Here is a 26,297-nt window from a genome sequence, read left to right on the forward strand (position 1 = left end):
TATGATCCTGTCCTATCTGTGTAAATTGCTTAATGCAGTTTTAACATACTCTTCCATTAAAGCCCAGTTGTCAACTATCTCTGCTTGTCTTCAAAGCTAAACAATTCCTCAAAGGCGTCCTTCATATCAGACCCCCCAGGAGACCTGTGGCTCCACCCTGGGACCTAAACTTGGTGCTAGAGAAATTGACTTGAGCACCCTTTTTACCTGCTTCTTCTAGTTCACTCAAACACTGCACTTGGAAAATGGGTCTCCAGGTGGCCATTACCTCTGCCAGGTAGGTCTCAGAGTTACAAGCCCTTATGGCACACCCCCCCTTCCTCTCTTTCTACAAAGATGGGGTCTCCTTGTGGACCAGTCCCTTCTTCATGCCAAAGGTTGTGAATGAATTGTCCCTTAACCAGGCAGTTCACCTACTACCCCAGAACAGTAGTGAGAGGATCTGTACAGCCTGAATGTACACAGGCACCTCAGGTTCTACTTACATAAGACTAAACCCTTAAGGAAAACAGATCAGTTATTTGGGTCTTTCCATCCCAGAGTTCTGGGGATTGCCTGTGGCCATCTCCAATGGGATATCCAAATCTATTGCCTTTTGCTACGCTCAGCATGGTAAGGTTCTTCCTGGCTCAGTCAAAGCTTACTCTACCAGGGCAGCATCTTCCTCTGGGCTTAGATACCAACTGTGTGTACTAGAGGCTGCTACTTGGACATCTGTTCACACCTTCACTAAACACTATAAATTGGACTGCATCTCCAGATCCAGGGCAGGGTTTGCCAGGGCCATTCGTCATGAATTCCTAGAAAATTCATATGCCACTTCCTCCTCCCTTTCCTCATGAGCTTTTGTACTCTCCTTATGTCAGGAATACTGCAAGAGAAGAATAGAAGAACATAGATAAGTTGTATAAGAACTTACCATAACGATAGATTTCCTTCTCTTCTCGGTTGCAGCATTCCAACCCTCCCTCCCTCCCTCCATCCCCCACTTCCTAGCTTTCTTGGATGCATTGATCCTCATTCCATTAGACTGTTTCTCCAACTGGGGCTTCAGTTTTGAGGGTGGAGTGCACGTACGTCTCTTTTATGGCAGGCGTCTGCTGATGGCCCACTTCAGACGTAGCACACACCTTAGGTAGGAAAAGACTTTGGTATACTTGCTGACGTCAGGTAGTCGCCTTGGCAGGCAACTCCTTTTTGTTAGGAATACTGCAACAGAGAAGAGAAGGACATCTATTGTTATGGTAAGGTTTACACAACTAATCTCTTCCTGTAGAAGGTACACCATGGAAAGGCAAAGTAAAAAATGAGTAGGGGCCTAGGCTAAGAAGTAGATGGAAAATTTGTTTTTGCTGCTTTTCATTTTTTTTTTTTTTTTGCAAAACAACTGCTATGTTCCTAAAGGCTCTTAGCTTTAGGTACATGATCTTGAGATCAAATATTAAAAGAAAATTAACACTTCATTTTTTGCTGATTACTGGGCATTTGCCTAAATTAAAGTTTCTTAGTTTTCTATGATTCAGTTAATAAAGCCAGAGCTGATAAAAGAATGGAGCATCTACAGATAACAGAGAAGGGGTTTGAAGTGGATGATCCACAAGGAGAAGGAAAAGCATTTGGTAAGGTGAATAGTTAACATTAGGGACATGCTGTATTTTTATAACAAAACAGTGTTGGTCCTCTGTGGTGGGTATTGGGCACCAGCTGCAAGTGTGGTGCAGTGATTTTTAACAGAAATTAGATGCAAAGGATGCGAGTGTGTGAATGCAGACACCACAAATACGTTTTGGCATTGTCCTTGTATAAATGGAGTCTAACAAGATGTCATAGGCAGTCACCTGTTAGCTTTAGAAGGAAATACTGTGTATAACAGCTGATGTTGTTGTCCTGGTGTTCTCACTTAAGATTAAGGGAAGAAATCTGCAAAGCATGCATAAAAATAATACACATGAAGGGTATTCAGATTGATTATTAAATTCTATCCCACTATATCAAAACAAGATTCTCAAATGAGAGAGCCATCACCAGCCTCATTACAGCATCTTTAATCTACTTAAAATATTTGTCTTGAAAAACAAAAAAGCCGTTTTATAGCCAAAACCAGTTCAGGTTTTCAGGTTTGAATCAGAAAAGGAATCTAAATTAGACAATAAAAGTCTGATCATATATATGAAAGGAATCTCTCTTTCAGACCTATTTTATCTTCAAGCAGGTTTGAACAATGGATCTCTGGCCATATTTATTGACGACAAGCTGGGAGTGTTGGCACTCAGGACCCACATGATATGTTAAATATGTGCTGGTCTCCTGTAACAACAAAAAAAATTGCATGTTCTTCTCATACAGCACACACGATCTCTGTTACAAGATCGGCACTCTTTTGAACTGTGCTACTTGGGATACAGCATGTTTTTAACCGAGTGGAATCAGTACACTGAGTTTCTGAAAATTTGAATCCAGAGAATTCAAGCAGACCTTAATTTTATTGTGTTACATCCATAGTTCTGTACATAAGCTATATAGCATAGTAAAAGGGGTAGTTATGTTTGAGGGGAGGTGAAAAGTATAGGAGTTGAGTTGATAAAATAGAAATTAAGAGTATTTCCCTAGAGGGTGACAGTATATATTTCCAAAAGTTTTGGCTGGACCCCTGCTTGAGAGTACAACAGATTACCTTTGTAAACTCTACAAAAGTAGTTGTACTTCTTTTAGACCACAGAATCCACATTTCATGTAAATAAGATGTATTTGCTGTTGTGAATGTGCAAGAAAAAAGGTTTAAAGTAGAGTCTAAGTGATCACAAGCTACATTTCATAAGCCAATTGGCAGAGCAGTTGCACAGACATCAGCATATAGTTATCAGTTTACTGCATTTAATCCTTTCAGAGAAACAAGGCAAACAGGACTTCCAACTAATTGTGTATTAGGTCTGTCCAGAGAGAAAGACATTGCTTTCAACTATACCTTATTATGAGGAATGATACTTACTTTGAATCGTGTAAATTCCATGTTACACTCTGGTCCACACTGAAAGAATCTGTTACACATTAAGTAAGAATTCTTTAAACAGATACCAAAGGCAAGTGATACCGATTTGTATTAATTCATGAAAATAATTTTTTTATAAAGTAACTCATTCTAACCATGCTGTGAGACTATTTGAAGTTTTGTTCCACATTTTGTCCATTTGTTCCATATTTTGAGAGATGGAATTCCTTATTTTGAAGACAGAAAATTGAGAGCTATAGAGGAAGTTTAATGGAAAAGTTGGGATAGTTCACTAAAGGAGGGGGGGGATTCTTATCTTTCTGTACTAGGTTGGAATCTTGGTTTACCTGTAACCTTGTAACAAAAATGAATAATGTTTAAGGATTGTTTAATTAATGGAAAGGAGGGAGAACTGGTTTCACTGTCTATTTCACTATGAATTATCAAGTTAGAGGTTGGAGTCAGTTTAATAAAGCACCACTGAAAGTGGATAAATGAGAGACAAGTCACCTGTGCTATCTGGAGAAAAAAAATTATTCTGGTCTGTTCTCAGATTTTTTTTTTTTGTTTTGCGTCAGTAATGCCAGTTAACTTAAGTTGCCCCAGGCTGGCATTTCTTTTCATTTGTTTAAATTTTCTTCATGAGTTTATCAGTTAAGACACAGGCACATATACATTAATAGAAAAGTAAAATTATGTTAACATTTTTTTCATATATTATACATTACATATATGTTTTGTTTTTTTTTTGTTTTTTTTAACAATTGTTATTTAATCTGACATTAAAAAAATTGCTCAGTTACTGCCTCCCCTTAAAGCTTACTCCTCCTACTGAACATTATTCTGCATGTATTGTTCCCACAATTTCCATTTATGTACATATAATTGCTCCCTCCCTTTTCTAAATGTCCTACTTCCAGTTTTTTATCTCTTTAACAATATTTGGTACATAAGTTACAGTCTGTTTAGATTTTAATTTCCATTTTTCTAATAATTGCTTTTTTGGTAGCAAAAAGGGAAAGGCAGTCCATACAGCCTACCTCGATCTGGCGAAGGCCTTCGATACAATACCCCACTCGGGTATCATTGAAAAACTCATCAGCTTAAATGTTAACCCATACATTACAAGATGGGTTGCAAACTGGCTGAGTGACAGAACCCACAGGGTCAGAGTTGCTGGCGCCATGTCAGACTCAAAGCCTGTCACAAGTGGTGTACCACAGGACTCAGTCCTGGGCCCACTCTTGTTTGGCATCTACTTTTCCGAAGTACAAGCAAACACAGGAGGGTTAGGGCTGACAAAGTTGGCAGATGACTGAAAACTGGGCCCCATAGTAGAAAACACATCTGACACAGATACCCTTCAGAAGGGTCTCACAGAAACGGATAACTGGTGCCAGAGCCATGGCCTAAAGTTAAATGCCAAAAAATGCATAGTCATACCCTTCGGGAAAAACAAGGTTACCCCTAGCTACCAAATAGGTGGCAATCCACTGAGCACAGAAGAAGTTATCAGGGACCTGGGGACCCAGGTTGATAGTAGTCTGTCATTCGACACCCATGTAGCTAAAGTAGTTAGGAAGACCTTCTACATTGCCCACCTTATCATGAAGGTATTCTCATCTAGATCAAGGGAGGTCATAGTCTCCCTATACTCATCACTCATCAGACCAATGATTGAGTACAATGCCCCATTCGGAATGTATCTGACCCGACACTTGCAGCAGCTGGAGAGGCCACAAAAGTTCCTCACCAAAAGGATAAAGGGTCTCAAACATCTGTCCTATGCTGCCCGACTGAAAGAACTCCAGCTCTATTCAGTCGCCACCGCTTGCTCAGAGGTGACCTTTGCCTAACATACAAGGCCATGTCAAACCCAGATTTGATGAATATGCTTCACCTCAAAAATCTAGATCCGTCAGAGCCACAAGGGCGGGAGACTTAAACCTCGACACGCTATTAATAGGACGTGCTGGAGGGATAGATTCATCACCCAAAGACTCCCTATGCTGTGGAATAAAATCCCGGTATATGTGAGGCAGAGCACCTCGCTGGCCTTGTTCAAGAGAAATCTTGACCAATGGATGGGAGATCGCAGATATACCCCAGGGATTACCTCAGTGTCACTGCTCAACAGAGGCACAGCAAAATAATGGGTATAGTTCCCCATACTAAAGGGGTGGCGTAAGCCACAAAACTATGGGCTAGGCTTGTAAATGCCCTCGGGCAGATAGCCTAGTATGAACCTATGAACCTATGAACCTAAAAGCATCAAACTTAAGAAGTTAATATTATATCTAGGCAATTCAGATTCTGTGTCCCAAAATTATTTCATTAGTTGCAGCCTTTTGTTCCCCCCAGTATTTCGACAGACTACTCATTAGGGATGTTTTAAAAGCTGCCAGTTCATTACACACCCCAAAGTCATGTTTTTCTCTCCTTCCCATCAAACCTCCTAGCATTTGTGATGTACATGAGGAAAAAATTCTTTGAAGTCTGCTTGAGTACAAAAATACCTACTTAAGCACTTGCAAGCAAAAATCCTAAACCTTCTGGACTTTTGTTGCATTAGTGGGATACATACATATGGCCTTCCATTGTTCCTCTGTAAATTGCTTTTCCAGTCTCTCCAATCTTGTCTAACCTCCTCTGATTGATTGTTACAGTTGTCATGCAGTATGTCATATGCCCTACTAATTATCCATTTTTTAACAGCACCCTCTGTTCTAAACTCTACTAAAAACACTAATAGAGCTAGCCTTTCACTTAGGACTCCCCCATTCCCTTTCTCTTTGCTATACTGTGATATTAATCCCTGTTGGGGAAGGCAGTCTCTAAACTGCAGTCCAAACTTTTGCTTGGCCTCATCCCACTCTGTTACCTTTCTCTGTAATGATTTGCTCCCAGTACATTACTTCCTTGGCAGTTTTCTCTAGTAAAGTCCAGCCCCCTTTTGCCTTTTTCGGTACCTTAGTTGCAGTCATCTCTATCGGCACCTGTGCTTTCTCCACTCCCATGTTGATTTAGTTCTTGGAATAATTTCTGCAACTTTTTGAATATAATATTCTTTATTGTTCTCCTTAAGATGCTGCATCCAAAATCATTCTTTCTCCTTATTTCTTGAACCCCCTCTGTTTCATCATTACCTGTACATCTCAACCTCTTTGAGCAAGAAATCTGGACAGAGCCTAAAATAATTGTGGGGGGGGGGGTGGCAAAGGCCCAAAAATAGGGACAGATTTTAAATATTCCTCTTACCAAACACTGTAAAAAAAAAAACTTTCCATCAGCTGTTCTCAGTGGCATAACTATGCAGAAATACTCCCCATATTTGAAACAATATGAAACTAGTATTGGTATTAACTGTTGTAAAACTTAAAATAAATCTCTCAAACTTAGTAAATCAAATAAAAAAATCCAATCCAGGATGCGAATTTAACATACCTTGGACTGGATTTTTACTTGCTTTACTAAGTTATGTTTTAGAATAGTTAATACCAGTGCTAGGTTCATATTGTTTCAAATTTGGGGAGTATTTCTATATACTATTTCAGTGAGAACACTTGGTGAAAATTTCTTAAGTGTGTTTGTTTTTTTGGGGGGCTAAGTGTGTGATGTTTGGCTTAGTGAAACTTTGAGGGACTCTGCGTTTTTTGTCTTGTAAATATTGCTATTACAAACTTAGAAAGTTGCTAGAATAATAAGATTTGTGTTAACATGCATTTTCTGAAGGATATGAAGTCTGAAACCCAAATGTGTCATTATTTAATGACTTCAGTCTTTAGGGATTTGTCAGAAAACCACAAATTTTAAGAGGAACAGACCAAAAATATGGGGCAAAAATCTAGACAGTTGAGAGCTATATAATCACCCCTTTGCACTACTGCTATTGTTATGTATATGAGCCTTCCATAGCCATAAACAAGAGCTTCCAGTTTCTCTGTTTTTGTGTTATCATTTATTTAGTCTCATACCACATATCCTTAGCTACCATAACAAAATCCTTTTAATCCATACCCCAAAATACTTCACTGCATCATGTCCCCATAAATATGGGTTTTGCTAAACCAACTTGTTTGTGGGTACATAGTTTACAGCTATAACCTTTGTTTTATCTTCATTAATTTTATATCCCTCAGTGACCTGAAATTGTCTCAAAGTTTTCCAGAACTCTGAAATGTCCTTTTCTGGATTTATCAAGTGCAAAATAATATCATCTGCAAATAATGCCAACTTTTTTGATTACCATACCAAGTATATCCTTGGAATTTCTGAGTCCCTTATTTTGTTTGTCAGTCAGCTCTGAATATAAAAAAAATAAAGGAAAGATGACACCCCTGTTTCCTCTGTTCAGACACAGCATGTCAGAGCGGAACCCTCCCAGCTTATTTCTTGCTTTTGATCCTTCATATATCTTCGTAGTTAACCTTATTATAGTCTCAGGGAATGAGAATGCTTACGTTGCTCGACTCATAAAATTCAAGCTTAATTTATCAAATGTTTTCTCTGCTTTAAGACCCTCCAACAACAGTGGTGTTTTCTTACATTCTGCCTCCATCTGGATCCATCATTCTTCTATTAATGTCAAATGTTTGCCTCCACTCAACAAAAGCACATTGATCCAGATCTGTGAATTTTGGCAACACCTTTGCCATTCTGTTAGCTTGTATAGACATAAACACTTTATAATCATGGCTTAAAATTGAAATGGGTCTGACAGATCCTCACCCTCTTTGGGTAATACAGAGAGTACAGCTTTCTTCCAAGATGCTGCTGTGGATACAAGGAACTCCTTTATCAAGAAATTACTTGTAGAGAACATGTTCTGTGGCCGCCTTTCACCTCATCCTTTAGGGAGTGGTTCTTAAGTAATGAGGATAGGCTCAATCAAACCTGGAACTGGTGTGTGTAAAGTTAACTGTTGAGTATTAATTTTAGGTGGAATCATCCTTACTGCAGAAGACTAGTGTTCCACGAGTGTGTGCATCTGTTTGAGGAGCAGTTAGCTACTCTTGAGTGTCCAGTGCTGACAGTTCACAATCTGAATGCAAATTTTTAAAATACTGCTTCCTTTCAGACTACAATTGAATTTATTCTACTGAAGACCCAATTGTGCCCCATAACACACTGCGCCCAGGTGGCTGCCCTGCTCGCCCAACCCTAGTTTATGACGTGTTTCAAATTGTTAGTAAAAGAGAACTGTATTAAACCATACCTAGTTCGTGTGCCTTTTTTAATGTATATCTAGGGAAAGCTGAAGTGCTTTTCTTTGTTTTGAGGGAGGCTCATTCGAAGAAGTCAAAGTTAACGTGCTCTTTGTAGTTCAGGGGATTTGTATCTGCAGTCCATATTGTAGATCTTTTCACATGAACAGGACATCCTGCGGCTGCCTTTATATACAAATGTCATTGTAGTGCACCTGAAATCTTCCTTGTTGGGACCTGTGCACATTTCAACATGAGTATATGCAGGTAGCAGCAGATGGATTGTAGCTTGAGATTGATTTACATAAGAGGAGAAGGTAAGCTCAAAATATATTTTGTAGGTTATGAGCAAGTTAGCTATATTCCTGAGTACTAATTTTCAGTAGTAAAATTTTGTTCACAGCAATGCCATTTGTGTTTGCTCCATGGAATTGCAATGTTGCAGTATTTTTATCGTAGTTGTTGAAAGGCCTAAGAATGTTTCCCACATATTTAATACAGTACTTTGCCACTGTATGTCCAATAATTCTTGGACGATGACATGATAGTGACCCTTCAAGGATGATTTAAAGGAGTGCTCTAGCACATGATGTTATGCTCAAACGTTATGTAGCAAACCTATTTATTTGTAATCTTTGGATCATGTTGTCCGTCCATTCTCAGAGTATGAGTCTTGACTTTGGATCCAAGGCTCAAACTCCCCCTTACCCATAATTACTCTCCCAGCTCTGAATTACTGCAGATCTCATTTGCCGGAATGCTACAGACGCACATTTCTTGACTCAGCGCTTTTGTTTTTTTTAGGGCACAGAGAAGTGTATTTAGATTATTTTACCTTTTGGGGTTTTCCCAGTAGTGTCCTGCTTTTACTGTCTCTCTTCCCCTATCAAAATAAAAAAATAAAAATTATTTCATACTGTGTAGAAGTTAGTGTTTCCTGCTTTTCCCTCTTGACTGTTGGGTAACTGCTAGGGCCGGACAGTTAGTCTATTGCCTTGACAGCTTTTTTCTAGAGGTAATTTATTGCTGTTCAGGGTTGTTTATTGCTTCTGCTAGTTCTACTGTTGATGGTGGTTGTAGTTTTTCTTTTAGCTCCAGGATGTCAGATAAGCAATCCAGCTTTAAGAAATATTTCACTTGTGGGCATTAAGTCTGTAACCAATATTCCAATTCTAAATGTGTGTATAGTTTAAGGACTTTACAGCTGGAGGAGGACTGCTCAGCCTGTGCTGTCTTCAGGGCTAGAGCTTTAATGGACAGGCACTCTAAACTTGTGCTTAAGGGGCTTCTCCCTGCTACAGCGGGAGGACTTCCCTCTCCCCAGTCATCTTTATCCTCTTCATCTTCATCGTAAAAGGCCTCAGGAAAGAACAAAGGGGAGACGTTTAAGGATAAAGAGAAGGACAAGGAACAGGAGAAGGAAAACAGTTAAGAAAAAGACTCTTCTAGAAAGTGTTCTTTGGACTATGTCCATCTGGTCCCGCTCCTAAGATTTCCAAGTGGACAGATGCACCCTTGGCACCAGAGCCTGTCAGAGTTAGGCCTGCTTATCACTCTGTTCCAGGGCCCAGGTTCTCCCCAGAACCTGTTAGTCCAAGGCTAGATCACCTGTCTTGCAGGAAAGTTCCTTCCAGAGGGTGTCACAGCCCCTGTCCACAGCTTAGTCTTTGAGATTGGTGTAGTCCTTCAGGAGTCTGAAGCTGATGACAGGGTGATGAGGAAATTTTTGAAGACCTGGATCCAGCTGGGGATTCTTGCGGTGCCGAGTTCTGTTGCAGGGTTGAGACTTGGCCCCTTCTACCCCTCTGATTGTCATGCCTTCCCAGATATGACCTTCAGGTTTGGGCCCTTTATCCGAATGGAACCTTCATAATTTCTGTGTCTGAACTGAAGGCTGGACTTTATCGACTCTAATTAGATCTCTGATCCGATTGACCTCAGATCTCCATGGTTCTAAGAGCCAGTGTTGTATGGTTGGGGTTGACTCTGAAACTTTCACACCATCACTTTTTCTTTGCACTTCAGCTGTCAACAACTCTGCTCTAGCATCTGCTTCTGAGCGAAGCTAAATGAGTTTTTAAAGCTTTCCTTTGTCAGATTTCTTGGAACCTACAGGGGCTGCATCAGGGTATATCTCTGTCAACATTCAAGGCCTTTGAGAGAGTACTCTTGAAGTCCAGGTGACAGGCATCCTTTCCACACTCTGATCTCTTTGATCCCATGGCATTCTTGAGGTCCTGTCTCTCTCATGTCAGGAGAGCCAGCCCCTCAAAGTCTTGAGGCAGTTCACATCATGGTCTTCCCGTCTACTTCGGAATCTTCTCCAGACCACCATTGCAAAAGGAGGTACATAGTCTCCCCTTAGGAGTCCCTCACCGAAGATACTGATTTTGGTGAGGGGTCCCCTAGATCCCACCTTGAAGATATCTCCTTTGAGATCCTTGAGCTGCTTAAACAGGGGGTGAGCCACTGACTCCTCCTTCCAGGAGGAATTTGTATTCCTTGAGGGTTTTGTGGTTGGTCTGTCTACTTCATGGGTGCTCCATCCCACTGACAAACTGTTAGACCTGGTTTTGAGGTAGGTGTGGAAGGAACTGGATGTAGTTGAACCAGTCCCCTGGAAAACCTGATAAAATTCTAGTTTCTCCAAAATAAAGGCCTTTCTGGAGCAAGGGTCCCACTGTAGATTCCATGGTGGTAGCAGCAACCTCCAAATAAAAGCTCACTGAAGAGAGCTCTGCTGTCCATCCCACTAATTGAAAATCCATCCGCAAATAAGGGGGAACACATTCTTACCCAGTATGTCAAGAGACCATGAGAGTTTCTCGGTGGGTTATAGCACTGTACATCCTGAAGAAGGCATGTATATTGGCAGACAAGTTGAGCAGATATATTGTTTTACCTGACAAGTGGCTCCGTCAACCAGTCAGTGGAAGAGCAGATTTTCGACCACTTGGGCTGACCTTACTGCTGTCTGCTTGCCACCTCTCCAACATGAAATGCAGCAGTTACTTTGTTCTGATCTCCTAAAAAGGTTGAGTGCCTGAGGAGTGCTGTGGTCCTTAATTGGTCCCTGGGTTTCATTTGTGCTTATCCTCCCACTCCTCTCATACAGAAGTTTCTGCAGAAAGCTATGTAGAGCAAGGTGACGGTAATCTTATTGTCGCCCTTTTATTGTCACCCTTTTGGTCTCAGGTGTGGTTTCCCTTTCCTTGGTCTCATCTGATCTGCGCACCATGGGAGCTGGACCCAGCACCATACCTTTTCTCTTTCCTGGACAACGAAGCACTCAGGTTAACCACATAGTTTCTGCAGTTCCAATGATGGTTAGATGGTCTAGGCTTTTGCCACAGGTTGTACATATTTTGACCTCTTTACAGAGAATTTCTACCAGAAGAGTAAACGAGCAAGTGGAAGAGATGTTCTATTTGGGCATGCACCAGGGACATGGTTTCCTTCTTAGCTGTTCTCCCTGCTGTCTTGGATTTTCTGGTTGGCCTTTTTAGGATGGAGATAGCTATTCTACAACTAAGGTCCAGTTGGCTGCCATTTCTAGCTTTCACTTAGCAGAAAAATCAGACTCCAAATGATTCTCTGAAATTGTCCAAACCCTTCTCAAGAGACACTGTCCTCCCGCAGCTTCCCCTTATGGACCACATCCCACCCTGGGACATTACTATTCTTCTTCATGCATTGATGAGACCTCCATTTGAACCTGCAGCCACATTCAACTTGAAATATCTTTGGTGGAAAACACAATTTCTAGTGGTGGTTACTTCCAGTCAATTTCAGAACGTCATGCTCTTTCGCCTTTCTCCTAATATTTTCTATCAACAAGGACAGGGTATCACAGAGGACCAGTCCTCCTTTTCTCTAGGGTAGCCACAGAATCTTTGCTGAACCAAATCAAAAATCTTCCTGTTTATTCCCTGTTTTTCTAATAAGGGAGAGTACATACTACATATTTTAGATGCACACTGACTGCTCAGATTTTATTTGCGCCATACTAAGACTATTAGAAAGACTGACCAATTGTTTGTATCTTTCTCTTCTGCTGAACTAGATAAATGAGTTTCAAAGGTAACTCTTTCAAGATAGCTATTTGAATGTATTTTTATGTATACAAGGAAAAGGGACTTGTCCCTACCTGGCAATCCCAAGGCTGATACTATTAGGTCATTCACCACTTCAGCTGCATTTTCTCAAGAGTACCAAATGATGATATTTGTACAGCAGCTGCTTTGTCTAATGTTCACACCTTTATATTTCACTACAAACTGGACTTGCAGTCTAGATCCAGATCATCCATTCTCTGGAATTTCTTTCCATCAGACCTCTCAAGGTTTGAAGTAACTGGGACTCTGTCCCTTACTTAGACGATGGGCGGAAGAGATAACATCTGATATGAAAGTTATGTACTTTCTGTAATAGAACTGTGTTATCTGCTTCAGTCCTTCGCAACTCTTCCTCACCCCTTGCAGATCTCATTTTAAGTTCCCTTGGTTCTGGAGTGACTGCAGTGATCTATTGGGAGCATAGTCATGCTAGTTCTATGATCTGTATCCCAGGAGTACATCAGTACATTTTCAGGGAGTATTCCTTTTTTGTGGAGGTGTGATTGTTTTTGTTGTAGGAAGTGGGCAAACTTGATCTGAAGTAATTTAGTGCTATGAGGGAATTATAGGTAAGGGAAGGAGCCTGAGCCTTGTATCTAAAGCTTGAAAATGGCTGAAGACCCATACTTTGAGGAGGATGGAAGAAGACAAGGCAGATCTATTGTTATGATAAGTATGTAACTTTTTTTCATTAATGATAGCTAAAATGGGCATTATTCCAATTTTTCATTTGCTGAAATATTTTTCCCCCTTACAGGAAAGAACTAGATGAGCTGAAGACATGCAGTCAAAAAGTTGTATGTGAAATGGAAGATCTCAGTAAGCAGGTATACTTATTTGTATATGTGTGCAGGTCATGTATCTCAACGTTGTTTGCAATGTACACTACAAAATTCAATGTGTAAGTTGATGCTCTGTGGCGCAGGGCATGTAGTAGAGAGTCCTACACAGGCCTGAGTGATACCCACATTTTTGTATCTAATTTCACCTGATTTGTTATAATATAGACTGCACTGTATGAAGAGCTGTCCTTAGTGCTGCTTCTGATATATAAAGTTAACCATAACATTTTCCACATAACAGATAAAGAACATCAGGCACACACAGTCCTGGTTACACAAGTTAAGAAAAAGGAGTCTTTTTTTAAATGCTCTGAATGAAAGGTAGTAATTGAAGATGAGATTCTGCCAGGCTTATGTTTAGTATACTGTATTTTCCATCCCTGAGCAGTGATGCATAGCATTTATCTGAAACTGACGAAAGCCAAAGTTCCATCATAATAAGAATGGATTATTTCCGTCTGACCAACATGTTTTAGTAAAGTAAAACAAAATTTTGGATGGTAGCATACAGGGTTATACAGAGGAGTATTCCTAACTGAGATGTTTAGAAAACAGTAAGGTTTCTATTGGAAGAGTTTCAAAGAGCTACATATATGGCATCAGCAGTGATCATGTTTGAGGCATTTATTATATAATGCAGAAATATTAAGGAAGATTTTAGTGTATCTTACATGGTTATTGCAAAAGTTAACACAACTCTGCAGACATTGTTTTGAAGACTAAGTGTTAAAAGCAGCACAAGAGTGAAACATTTATTTTGTTTGGACAAAAATCAAATTCAGGGGCATTATGATGTCATTGCATGTGACTGAATCCTTTGACAAAACACTGATCAGTAATGCAGATGAGAAAGTTGGGAATTGTAAATTAGTGCTGATGTAGTACCGGGGCACCATTAATTGCATGTTTTCCTGTCTTCGAAATCAGCTTCACATTGTTAGAGCTTGACACTTTCATGGCAGTTCCACAAAAGTGTTATAACACTATTGCTCTGAACTGTAACCCACAGCAGTAATGTTTGCAAAAAAAAAAAAAACTTGAGACCACAAGCAGACATTGAAAAACAAAACATATGTTTATATATATATATATATATATATATATATATATATATATATATATATGTGTGTGTGTTTTTGTGTGTGTTTATATATACATATATATATAATAAACCTACACACATAAGTATATGCATCATATGTGTGTTTTTTTATCTTGCCATGATGACATTGTATACAATCCAAACCAGCCAGCACCACAGTAACCTACTTATTACTAATTTTTTTTTTTCTAATCCTGAATGCCCTCAGGAGCAGACATACTGAGATTATCTTGTTTTCTTGGAAAACTACTTCTCACCTATAATGCAGTGCAAGCACACAACTGGTGAGATTATAATGCCATAGTAAATCATGTCAAATCACAGTCCCATTCACTTAAAACAGAATTAGTAAGCTATACTGTCAAGTTTGAGAACCCTTGGTAAAATGTCATTGACTTTTTTTGCAGTGACTCTTACATATGTTTCCTTCATATGCATTATATCATCTGTGAAAAGGTTTTAGAGAAGTAAAGAGGAACAACTGAGGTAATATAGTCTTTTTAAAAAGTGATATTTTATAGGTTTCAGGAATTGTCTCCCCTTCCTTGAGTCAACCAGTATGTCAACTTTCTTGACTTGCAAAACTCAAATGATTAGTGAAGTTGTTGTCTGTGGTGATCTCGTCCATTCAGATAATTAAAGTTTTTGACTGCAGTTATGTGGTGCACTCACCTGCAAATTACAAAGGGCTTTACTATGTTAATGGCCCCAGGGGAAGGAAAAAAATATATCTTTTATGACAATACAAAGTTGAAGAGTTGTGAATTTTGAATTAGAATAGCTTTAAGGCAGTAGTGGATGTGAAATAAAATAGCCACACATATTTTGTTGGCAAAAGACTTTCAGATGTGATAGGTGAAATTTATTTACAGTTTGTGAACCGGGGGTAGAACACTGATTCTACTGGACCAATTTCAGTCTCGGCCCAAAATGTGAACATGCATCAAGTGGAAAAAATAGAAATAATTTATACAATAAAAGAGCACACTATAAACAAAAGGTATAGTTAATATACAGTAGAAAAAGATTTTAGAAGGTAGTTATCAGAAACCACGATGTACAGTATTTACATCAGTTGGAATAAGTGAAGTGTTAGGAGTTAGAGAAGAGATGTTATAGTGAAAATGATGCAAAAGCAAGGGAGACAAATAGGTTCATAGGTTGGTACAAGGCTATCAGCCCTAGGGCCTATACAAGCCTAGCCATAACAATTCCCTGGCTATTTCTTCCCACATTATTTACTTTCCTGGACCCCTGTCTAGCAGGGCGACTGACGTGATCCCTGGGGTGAATTTCCTTTTTCCCATCCAATCGTCAAGGTTCCTCTTGAAGAGGTCCAAAGAGGCACTCTGCTTGACATGTATGGGCAATCTATTCCAGAGTCTGTGGAGTCTCTGGGTCAGGAACCTATCCCTCCAGCATGTTTTATTTATTGTGATGACAAGGTTTAGATCCCTGGAGCATGTAGCTCTGAGGGATTGGGATTTCTTTAAGTGTAGCATGTCCAACAGCTCTGGGTTTGACATGGCCTTGTATGTTAAGCAGAGATCGCCTCTGAGTAGACGATATGCGACAGAGTATAGCTGGAGTTTTTTAAAATTTAAATTCCTAAAGAAAGTAAAATGAGATTTAATTTAGCCCCAATATGATGTGCACTGAGGACGCTGACTAGGATAAAATTGCCACAGAGGGGGAGAAATTGCTTTTTGGCATGTAAAAAGCATGTGTATCATTCTGTAAAGAGGAAGACACAGTCTGGGGAAAAACATATAGGAGTAAAGTAAAAAAAAAAAAAAAAAAAGTACTCAAGCCCCCATTCCTGCCCCCCCCTCCCGACACCGCATGTTGATTATTAGCCTGCCGTTGATCAGTCTTCCTTTACTTCTTGCATGAGAGCTTATCACCAAGCCTTCATGTGTGCTGCCATTAGGGTTTTCTCTTTATAGTCCTAAACCTACCACTGGTGGCTGATGCTGGCACCGGGGGAAATGAAATTCTGTGCTGTCCTCTGGCATATATCTGCTGTCCCACATGCACTCTTCCCTTGAGAGTTACCATTACTGGCTTAGGATTGCCAAGTCTGCATATCCCAGTCTTATGGCCATTGCAAATGTGAAATTCACCCACAAGGACCACTGTATTTCTCCCCCCCCCCCAGGAGAAGTGAGCCAATGTAAGCCTCTTACTCTCATCCTTCCCAGCCTGACTCTTTCATTGCCCAAGCTGCTATTCGTTGTTGGATGGTCTGGGTCATAGACAGGCATTTATCCATTCTTTTGCACAGAGACTGGTTATTTTGTACTGAAGTTTGGCCCTGCACTGTCACTGTAGGAGATTATATTTCTACAGCAACCCTGCTTAATACTGACAACTTTAAAATCATTTCAGAGAGAAACTAAAATTATTGCTACAAGCAGCCCCTGATATTCGGTTATGCTAATCTATCCATTTGCAAATCCCTTTGCTTTGGTTATTACAGTTGTGGTAGCCTGAGCAAGGCAAGCCATCCTTCCTTGTCCAACAACCTTTGCCAACTCATTTTGTGGGATTCTATGGCATTCTCAGGCAAGCTGAGAAATATAATCTCTCCACTGTGTTCTGAATCCTGATCCCAAGTTGGTATACCTTCCCGTGGAGGTACTTGGGGAACTTAATAGGAGCAACAGTGGCTCTGCTCCAAAATACTGCTTGATTGCTAAGCTCCTTACTCGATCATTAATAATCTGAACAACTCAGTCAAGGAACTACGTTTCCACTACCAGTATTTATCCTATTGAATTTCTGGTCATTATCCACAACTTGTGACTATAGGTGAGGATGGGGACATAAGTTTGCCAGTAAATTGAGAGCTCTTCATTCTGTGGTTCAAGCTCTCACTTTCAACATTGTGGTTGAGTGCAGTGCCTAAAATACTGTTTAAGCTATACCCATTCTGTGAGAGGCCAGTGTATTTAAACTCGTTTCAGTTAGCAGCTCCCCATTTACTTGCAGAGAGCAGTCCACTCTCTTCCAGAGGGGGACTGTGACCTTTAACTTGGAGGTGCAGATTTTCATCCCAGCTTCTTCACACTGCAGTGGGTTGCTTCAGTGCACACTAGAAATCCCAGTTCATTTGAAGCCAGGAGGACAAAATCATCTGCATGCAACAGAAATGCATCATTCACAACGCCATACTGAATACTGTTAAAAACTGTGGTGGCAACTTTGATGTCCTGTCTTTGAAAGTCACAAAAAGGAGATGAGACAAGACACATTTGAGGAAGTTCTGCACTTACCTTAAATGTATTTAACAATAGTACAGACAAATGTCTTGCACTTTAAAGAGTCTTATTCCATGCAACAGTGGCCTTGGGACCCTGTGTTGTTGGCTTGCCAGAGCCTTTTTGTGGCTGTCCAGAAGTTTCTACATGACATCACCAAACATGTCTCATACCTAAGCCTTCAAGCATTACAGAGCTAGTTAACAGTAATATTTGATTAACAAACATCAAGCCAGTTTTTCTTAGTATTATGACTGAATCCTGCCTAGTAATTTGATGCCTCTAAAAGCAGATGTTCTAAAAGTATCTATTTTTCCTGGTTAAAGAAGTTATTACTGGGAAATTTTTAAGTGTGCATATTAAACCAGGGTGATTGTTTGGCAGCCATTAAGCAAAGATGAAGAATTTTCTCTTGGGTCTTTAGATTTTTTTTGTAGCATTTAAAAATGTGTATATTCAGACCTAATGCTGCAGTTCACCCCATTTAGAAATGTTTGCATTATTTCCCCCATTAAAAATTCAGCTATCCAGATTCTAGCTGAAGTGAACATAGAGCAATATCCTAAATAAAGTTTACTTCAGTACAGTGCCTCAAATAAAGTGTACTTAAATGAGATGTGTGTACTATTCTGCGCCATAGTCTTATTTTAATACTAAAGGCTACCGTAATAATGATACAGTGGCGTGCTTAAGAAGGTGCAAAGTTGTATTTATATTAGTCACTATGTTTGCCTACTACCTCAGTGTTTTTAGGTACTGATACACATTGCCTTTCTGTGTGCAGTTATTGCAATACTTACGCAATTTGTATTTTTTATTACATTTATTGACAGGAGAATCCCAATGGACAGAAATGTCCCTTTTTTCCGGTAACCCGGGAATATTATCTGGTTCTGTGACTTGCTCAGAGTCGCGCAGCAAGTAAATGAAGGTAGAAGGAATTAAAACCTGCACTCTTGGCTACAGTAAGCAGCTCACTAACCAATCAGAGCCTTAGCCATCTATGCTAACTGCCATTTTAATGAATTAGTTAGTTAATATATTCCATTTGTTCTGGTTAGTACTGTTTGGGTTGAGATCTAATCTTCAGCATGCAGTCATGTCTGTCTGATTTATCTGTTTACTCCCTTTGACGTAGGAGTGGAACCTTATACATTGAATTCATTCCAGGGTGTTGTACAGGTTTCTCATAGTGATTCTGGATTTTCTGAATGAAACCATATTCTACCCATATTCTGATCCTGCTCCTCCACCTTGATTATATTTTCATTGTCCATCCCTGTATTTTTGTTAGTGTTTTCCACGGTGGAAATAGATGGATGCATACACTGGGCAGAGAAGGCTCTAAGGTCAGCATTGGCTAGGCTGAAGACCTGGAGGTTGACTGGATTGAAAGTTCAGGAGATCAAGGAAAATGCCTGGCCTGTAGCAAATTAAGAAGAGAAAATAGTTGGCGTCAAAGAAGAATGGCAACATCTCACCAAAAAGTATGTGTAAGACAGTAGATCAGATATGTGGTTGAGCCAGGTATAGAAATATGGTACATAAGGAAAGCTGGCTGTGGAATGCAGAAGTCAAGGAAGTTATCAAAAAAAGGAGTGCAGGAAAAAGTCTGATATAAAAAGAGACATAGGCAAAACGGGAATACTGGTTGGCCAAGAAAGAAAACAGTTGCAGTGGCAAAGAGCAAGGCATCTGATAAACTATATCATCTTTTGGAAGATGACAGCAAGTGGCATAACAAAGCTCTGTCAGATTCCAAGCCAGTGATGGAAAGATAAAGAAGATAGTCAGCAGGCACCATTCTTCAGGTAAGTCAGCAACAGTCTGCTCACCAGCCCAGAGAACATAATGGACAGATGGAAAGAATACTTCAAGAGCTTCTGAATGAAGAAAAGTCTACAAATGTACTGTCTTATGCACAGCCTGCAGTGAAAGAGGAAGGAGAACCCACCTGGAAGAAGTACAAAGTGCACTACAGAAGATGAAGCTAGGGAAAGCATCAGGCTCTGATGAAGTCACTGCAAGTATGATCAAGTTCTTGGGGGCGTTTGGGAAGAAATTGCTCCTGAGGTACCCATAGTAGTATGGAGAAAGAGAGAGAGGCATGTCCCAGATGACTGAGTAATAAGCATTCTAGTACCAGAAAACGAGCAAAGCAGATATTTGATATTCACAAATGTGAGGACAGAGGTATCCTACTCCTGTCGCATTGCATAAAGGTGCTGGAGCGGGTTATTGATAAGCGACTATAGAGTAGAATAAAATAAGATGAGAAATGAGCAGTTTGGATTCCGCTCAAGTTGCAGTACATCTGAGCTGATGATTTCAGTGAGACACAGTGGAGGAGAACTGGAATGCAAAACTTAAAGCACATGGGATGAAGCTGAGTACAGAAAATGGTGGCCATGGCAGCAAATTGTCAAAATCTGGAAAAGCTTAAAACTGAAATTGAAGGGAAACTTGGAAGTGTGGTTGAGGAGAAAGGAGTCTGAGTGAGAAGGTCAAAGTTGGAGTAGGAGGTGCTGCAATCAACTGAGATAAAGTGTCGGGGGTAATGGATGTCAGAAGAATGCCAAAGAAGTTGAAAAGTAAGGTAACAAAAACAGTTGTATGACCAGTAATTCTGTGTGGCGCAGAAAACTGGGCAGGAAAAACAGAGTGGCTGAAAGAAAAAGATTATAGAATGTTTTTGTTTTAGCTTCACTGTGTACTCAGTTTTTCCCTGTGTCTGAGCCAACAAAAAAATTGTAATGGTAGCTGTTGGTCAGTTATTTACATGTGCTTGTACAGCATTCTGTAATCAAAACAATTTACATTTTAGTAGAACAGCTATTTATTTGTTTTATGGTTTCAGTAATACATCAACACATATATATTCCTTTTCATGTTCCATGTGGCAAACATAATTGCCAACTTGTTTTACTAGGGTGTGATTTGCATGGAAATATGGTAGCTTGTATACTAATTTATCTATTGAGCCATTGTGAGATCAGGGTTTCCTTATGCCATTTTAGGAGTTTTCAGTTTCAAAAATCTCAGGTGTCTGATTTTGTAAAGGATAAGGAGGTTACACCCATCTCAATGGGTTTATTATTTATATTTGCGATGGAAAGTGAATCGGTACACTTCAAAATGAAAACTGTGCGTGCATGTGCTTGTGATTTTGTTTCTTTTTGTCTCTCTAGTGTGAAAGAGGGTGTGTGTGTAAGCTATGGGTGAGATGGAACTACATGCGCAACTAAAGGTTTGTATTTTTTTTTTAGTTTCTCTCTTTTTTTTTCCCCAAAGTCACAAACTTCATCTTGCATAGAAGTAAATAGCATTTTCAGATGTATCCCTCTCTTATCTCAAGGAAGAAAGGAAAAGCCATTCATTCATTCCAGTGTTGTAAATTGTATAAACGTTGACCACTGTTTTCAGCTGCAAATATTTTGTTTGGTATCACTTGATTCCAATATTGTATAGTCATCCATTTAGTAAACATGCTTGCGTTAGCAACTGTTTTTGCTTTTTTTCATTGAAAGTTCTAAATTGACATAACTTTATATATCCGAATTTGAATGATTCATCATTCTCTACACTTGAATTGATGTAATGCTTTATTTCCCCACCAAGGAGCAATCTGTGGCCAAGACCACAAATGAATCCATTTGCCTTTTTTTCCGCAACCATACCATTTACTGTGAAACTAAAGATTCATAGTTCTTTGTTCTTTGAAATGTAGTGTTTATTAAAATAATTTTGGCAAAGGAGTTGTTTTACTCCAAAATCTTATAGATAAAATATATTCTAATAAAAAAATACAAACATTTCATAACATATCTATGGGTAGTTCATTTTGTAAATGCCTTCCAAGGTGAGTATTACATGGAAATAAGGGACCTTCCAGCAATGTTGGGCCTCACAACACCCCAAGGCAGCCTGGTATTTCCCTGTACCATCCAACCTGCTGTGCACTGTGTTTGCTTATCATGTGGCATTTGTTGCCAGGAATGATACCTTTGTCATCAGGTTATTCTGTTATTCGTATTCACAAAAGTATATAATGTGGTTAGGCACTAGGGTCTTGTAAAAAAGAATGAAATGCATTCATAGTTGTCCCACGTCTTATCCTAAATGCAAGTTTATTTAGATCTTTGCTATCAGTAACCCTTACTGATAGTTGTATAATTATTTCATCCTTTGATGTTTATATATATATATATATATATATATATATATATATATATATATATATATATATATATTTATTTATTTATTTATTTATATAAATAATGTATTTACCATTACTAACACTCATGTCATGATTGAAGAGTATGTGGACCAGTTCTCCCAATTGTTTAACAAATGATGTTTAAATTGGCATACAGTTGTGCATCTTTCTCAAGCTGTATTGTCATCTTCATACATTTCTGTTGGCTGTGTAGGAATCTTTTATTTTTTATTTATTTTTTCACCATTTTACACCTTTATGGGCAAAATTTTGGGGGGTACTGTGGAACACAGAGCTAGAGTAATACTGCATGTTCTTCGTGTTTCACTGTTGCAGTCATTACATTTGGGTTATCTGCTTGCAGGCAGCCCTCAGGCGGCCTGATTAACAAAGTCTTGGGTCCTCCATCAGTTGCTGTCCCTTCTTCCATGACGTCAGGTCGTCGGGGGTATAAAACATGCAGCCGATGTCATTACATCAGTCTTTCATGCCGTGCAGTGCCCGAAGCAGAGGCAGTTTGCAAGTGCCGGTCGGCCAACTCCTGAAATTTAACCGAAGTCTTCAACTAAAATGTAAGTACCCTGTTGGGGAACCTTTTTTTTCCTCCTTACTGATGTCAGTAAAAGTTAATAATTGCATTACTTGTGGAAAGCAAATACCTCATAAAGATTTTCATTCGTACTGTATTCCTTGCCTAGGCCCTGTCCACGACGTACCTTGCTGTTGGTTTTGTGTTTTATTTAATCAGCGCACTATCCATCATTGGTATATTTTCTCCTCTAAATGTTTCTGTTCTAGGTTTAATTATCCAGAAATGTCGTTGGTTAGCTATCGGACTACCGGGATTCCGAAAAAAACGCAAAGATCAAGACAGAGACAGCCCGCCGAGGTCCAAAACTGCTGACAACACTTCTCCTAAGCCAGTCACCAGTTCGCTGGTACTCAATGAGGTGCTTTCGCAGCCCCTGATACGTGCTACTTCTGATTCACAGGCCTCTACTGAGACCCATTCGGAGTCCGGTATGCTGCGAGATGCCTCCGTTATGGAACCCGCGGATGTCTCTACCTTGGATGGGTCCAGAGCCGCTGTGCAGGCACCGGCTTCTGAGGGTGTATTCAGGCCTATGGACTTGCATATTAAACCGATGCCTCCTTCTTCTCTTAGGCCTAATTCTCGAACCATGCCTGAAAAACCGATGCTCAGGCCTCTATGCCTAAAAAACAAATGATAAGAATGGCTGAAGATCTAATAACTCTAATCAGGGGTAGTCAACCCCCCCCTTTCTAAGAGGCCTAGGACTGAAGTGAATTATGAATCTTCTGACCAGGATTCTGTTTTTTCTGATTCTTCTGATGATCTGGATTTGCCCTTATCTACTTGTAAGGATTCTGATGCAGAGGACTCCATTCCCTCTGCATCCCCTTCCAGAGGATTTTTCTTTTGGGGAACCCTTGCATACTCTAAGGGAGCATTTCCACTGGGAAAACCAAGATTTTTCTGATTCAAAAAATAGGCTTAGGGATGTCTTACTCCTACCTCAGCATAGGCCTTTAGCTATTCCTCCTGTACTAGCCATTGTTGATGCTTTTTCGGAATATAGTTTGGCCCCTGATTCCTTGCCTCCTGATCCCAGAAAACCAGACAGATACTACAGGGTTCCTGAGTCACACAAGTTTATTTTTAAAAAAACTATTGCGGATCCAGGGACTATTTCACAGGAGCCCAAGGGCATTAAGGCTTCTACTGCTAAAAATCCTACCCCTTCTGATAGAGACTCCAGGGCGCTGGATAGATGGGGTAAGAAGGTTTACACTTCTGCAACCTTTGCCATTAGGGCTTTAAACTGCCAGTTTCATATGTTAAAATATCAGCAACATGTTGTTGGATTACTTAAACAGAAAATTATTTTGATTCCTGATTTTGTGGAAAATAAAGAATTACAGGATTTAATGAATTCTGCTGAACAAGTTGGAAAACATACTTTGCAATGTGGTTTTGATTCATTAGAGGCCTCTTGCAGGGCCGCTGTTACTTGGTCTGTGCTCAGAAGGCATGCTTGGCTTAAGGAGCTATGTTTGCCTGATCATGATGTTCATCGTATTTCACTGCTGCAGTACATTACACTTGGGTTATCCTGCCGTCAGGTGGTCCTGCAGTCGGCCAGAGTTCCAAAGTCTTGGTCCGGCATCGGTTGCTGTCGCTTCTTCCCTGACGTCAGTGCGCCAGGAGTATATAAGATGCAGCCGATGCCATTTTCTCCAGTCTTTCTTGCCGCGCAGTGCCCGAAGTAAAAGCAGTTCGCAAGTGCCGGTCGGCCAACTCCTGAGATTTTCAATTCGAATTTCAGAACCGAAGTCTTCAATAAAGCTAAGTACCCCGTTGGGAAAACTTTTTCTTGCCTCAGACCGATGTCAGTAAAAGTTAATAATTGCATTTCTTTTGGGAAGCAAATACCTCATAAGGGTTTTCATTCTTACTGTATTCCATGCCTAGGCCCAGACCACGACGTCACTAGTTGTCAGTTTTGTGCTAGATTTAACAAACGCACTATTAAACGTCGGTTTGATTTTGCTCGCCATTACTTTGGCCGAAGGTTTAATTATACCATGCCGTCGGAACAACCGACGACTGGAATACACAAAAAATGCAAAGACAAGGATAAGGACAGGCATCCGAGGCCCAAAACCAATGATGAAGCCTCTTCTAGGCTAGTCGCCGGTTCGCCAGTTCTCAGTGAGGCACTTTCGCAGCCCCTGACACCCACTACCTCAGAGCCACAGGCCGCCTCTGACTCACACGTGGAGATGTCTAGACCTCTGGATACTCAAGGTGTTGGGCCTACGGAAACTAACCCTTCAGATGGGTCCGAAGCTGCTGAGCAGGCATCGGCTTCGGAGTGTGTTTTCAGACCTTCACAGCTTACCATAAAAACTACAGCCAAGTCTAAAACTCCATTAAAGACAAAGAAGCAAGCACAGCATTCACCTGGACAGGCCTCCATGCCTAAAAAACAGATGCTCAAAATGGCCGAAGACTTAATTACTCTATTCAGGGTTACCCATCCCCCTCCTGATAAAAGGCCTAGGCAGGATACAGACTATGATTCCTCTGACCAGGTTTCCATTTCTTCTGATTCCTCTTCAGACCAGGGATACACTTTACCCCCCTATGAGGACTCTGATGCTGAAGAATCAATTCCTTCAGCCTCTCCTCCTGAGGATTATTCTTTTGGGGAAACTTTACATACCATGAGGGAGCATTTCCATTGGGAGGGCCGGGATTACTCAGAATCCAAGAAAAGGCTCAGAGACTTTCTTTTATTGCCTCAGCACAGGCCCCTTGCCATTCTGCCAGTGTTAGATATTGTGGATGATGTGTTCTCTGAATCCAGTTTAAATCCTGATTCTTTGCCCCCTGCTCCAGTCAAGCCAGACAAGTACTACAGAATCCCTGACTCTCACAAATTTCTTTATAAAAACCCTGTTGCTGACCCAGAAACTATTTCCCAGGGTCCCAAAGGGGTAAAGGCTTCCACGGCTAAAAATCCAGTTCCCTCTGACAGGGATTCTAGACCATTAGACAGATGGGGGAAGAAAGTTTACACTTCTGCAACTTTAGCAGTGAGAGCTTTAAATTGCCAGTTTCACATGCTTAAATACCAACAATATTTAATGTCTCTGTTAAAACAGAAAATGATTACAAGTTCAGAACAACCTGACTATAAGGAAATGCAGGAGTTATTGCATGCAGCTGAACAAGTGGGAAAACATACTCTGCAATGTGGTTTTGATTCATTAGAGGCTTCTTGTAGAGCAGCAGTTGCAGTATCTGTGATTCAAAGGCATGCTTGGTTAAAAGAACAAGGTTTACCTGATCATGTTAAGGCAAAATTATTGGATGCTCGTTTACAGCAGGGTATTTTATTTGGTGTTAAAGCAGAAGAGGTATTAAAGAAAATGGAGGATAAAGCAAAATCTGTGCAAACAGTGAAGGATTTCTTACAGGTACAGCCACCTCAATTTAGCAGAAATTGGCCTTCAAAGAATTGGTCCTTTCCAGTGTCAGACAGACCACAAAGAGGCAGATACAGACGCCCAAGAGGCAGATCTCAGCCCCAAGGCTCTTGCAGACCATGACAGTGGGGTGCTTCAACCCCAAAAGGAGGTGAAGACAAGTCACAACCTTACAGGAAACAGTCCCAATGACTTCCCCCTTCGAATGCCAAACACTTACCTTTTGGCAGCTCCCTTAGGGGGAAAACTAGCACTTTTTTCTCAAAATTGGCATATAATCACCCAAGACAAATGGGTTCCGAGTATTGTGTCTCAAGGTTACAGGTTCCACTTTCACACACTACCAAGGCTAAAAGGAATGCCAGACCTGCCACAAAATCAATGGGCAGAGGCACAAAAACAAATTACAGCCCTCATGGACATGAGAGCTATTCAAAAAGTGCCACAACAGGAACAAGGACAAGGATTTTACTCAAGACTTTTCCTGGTCCCCAGAAAGGACAAAGCCTGGAGACCCATATGTTCCGAAATTAAAAATGTTGACACTACAGCAGC

General features: G+C 40.2%; 1 protein-coding gene across 1 annotated transcript in view; it reads left to right on the plus strand.

Moving 5' to 3' along the window:
- Positions 1 to 26,297, plus strand: part of NINL (ninein like) — a 1,970,063-nt gene that overhangs the window by 1,815,498 nt on the left and 128,268 nt on the right. Inside the window, exon 19 of the mRNA XM_044057633.1 lies at positions 13,066 to 13,135. Coding sequence (XP_043913568.1) covers positions 13,066 to 13,135 — 70 coding nt within the window. The remainder of the gene's footprint in view (positions 1 to 13,065; positions 13,136 to 26,297) is intronic.

This window comes from Protopterus annectens, chromosome 1.part2 (assembly GCF_019279795.1).
Source record: "Protopterus annectens isolate FY-2018-M chromosome 1.part2, PAN1.0, whole genome shotgun sequence".
NCBI lineage: Eukaryota > Metazoa > Chordata > Ceratodontiformes > Protopteridae > Protopterus > Protopterus annectens.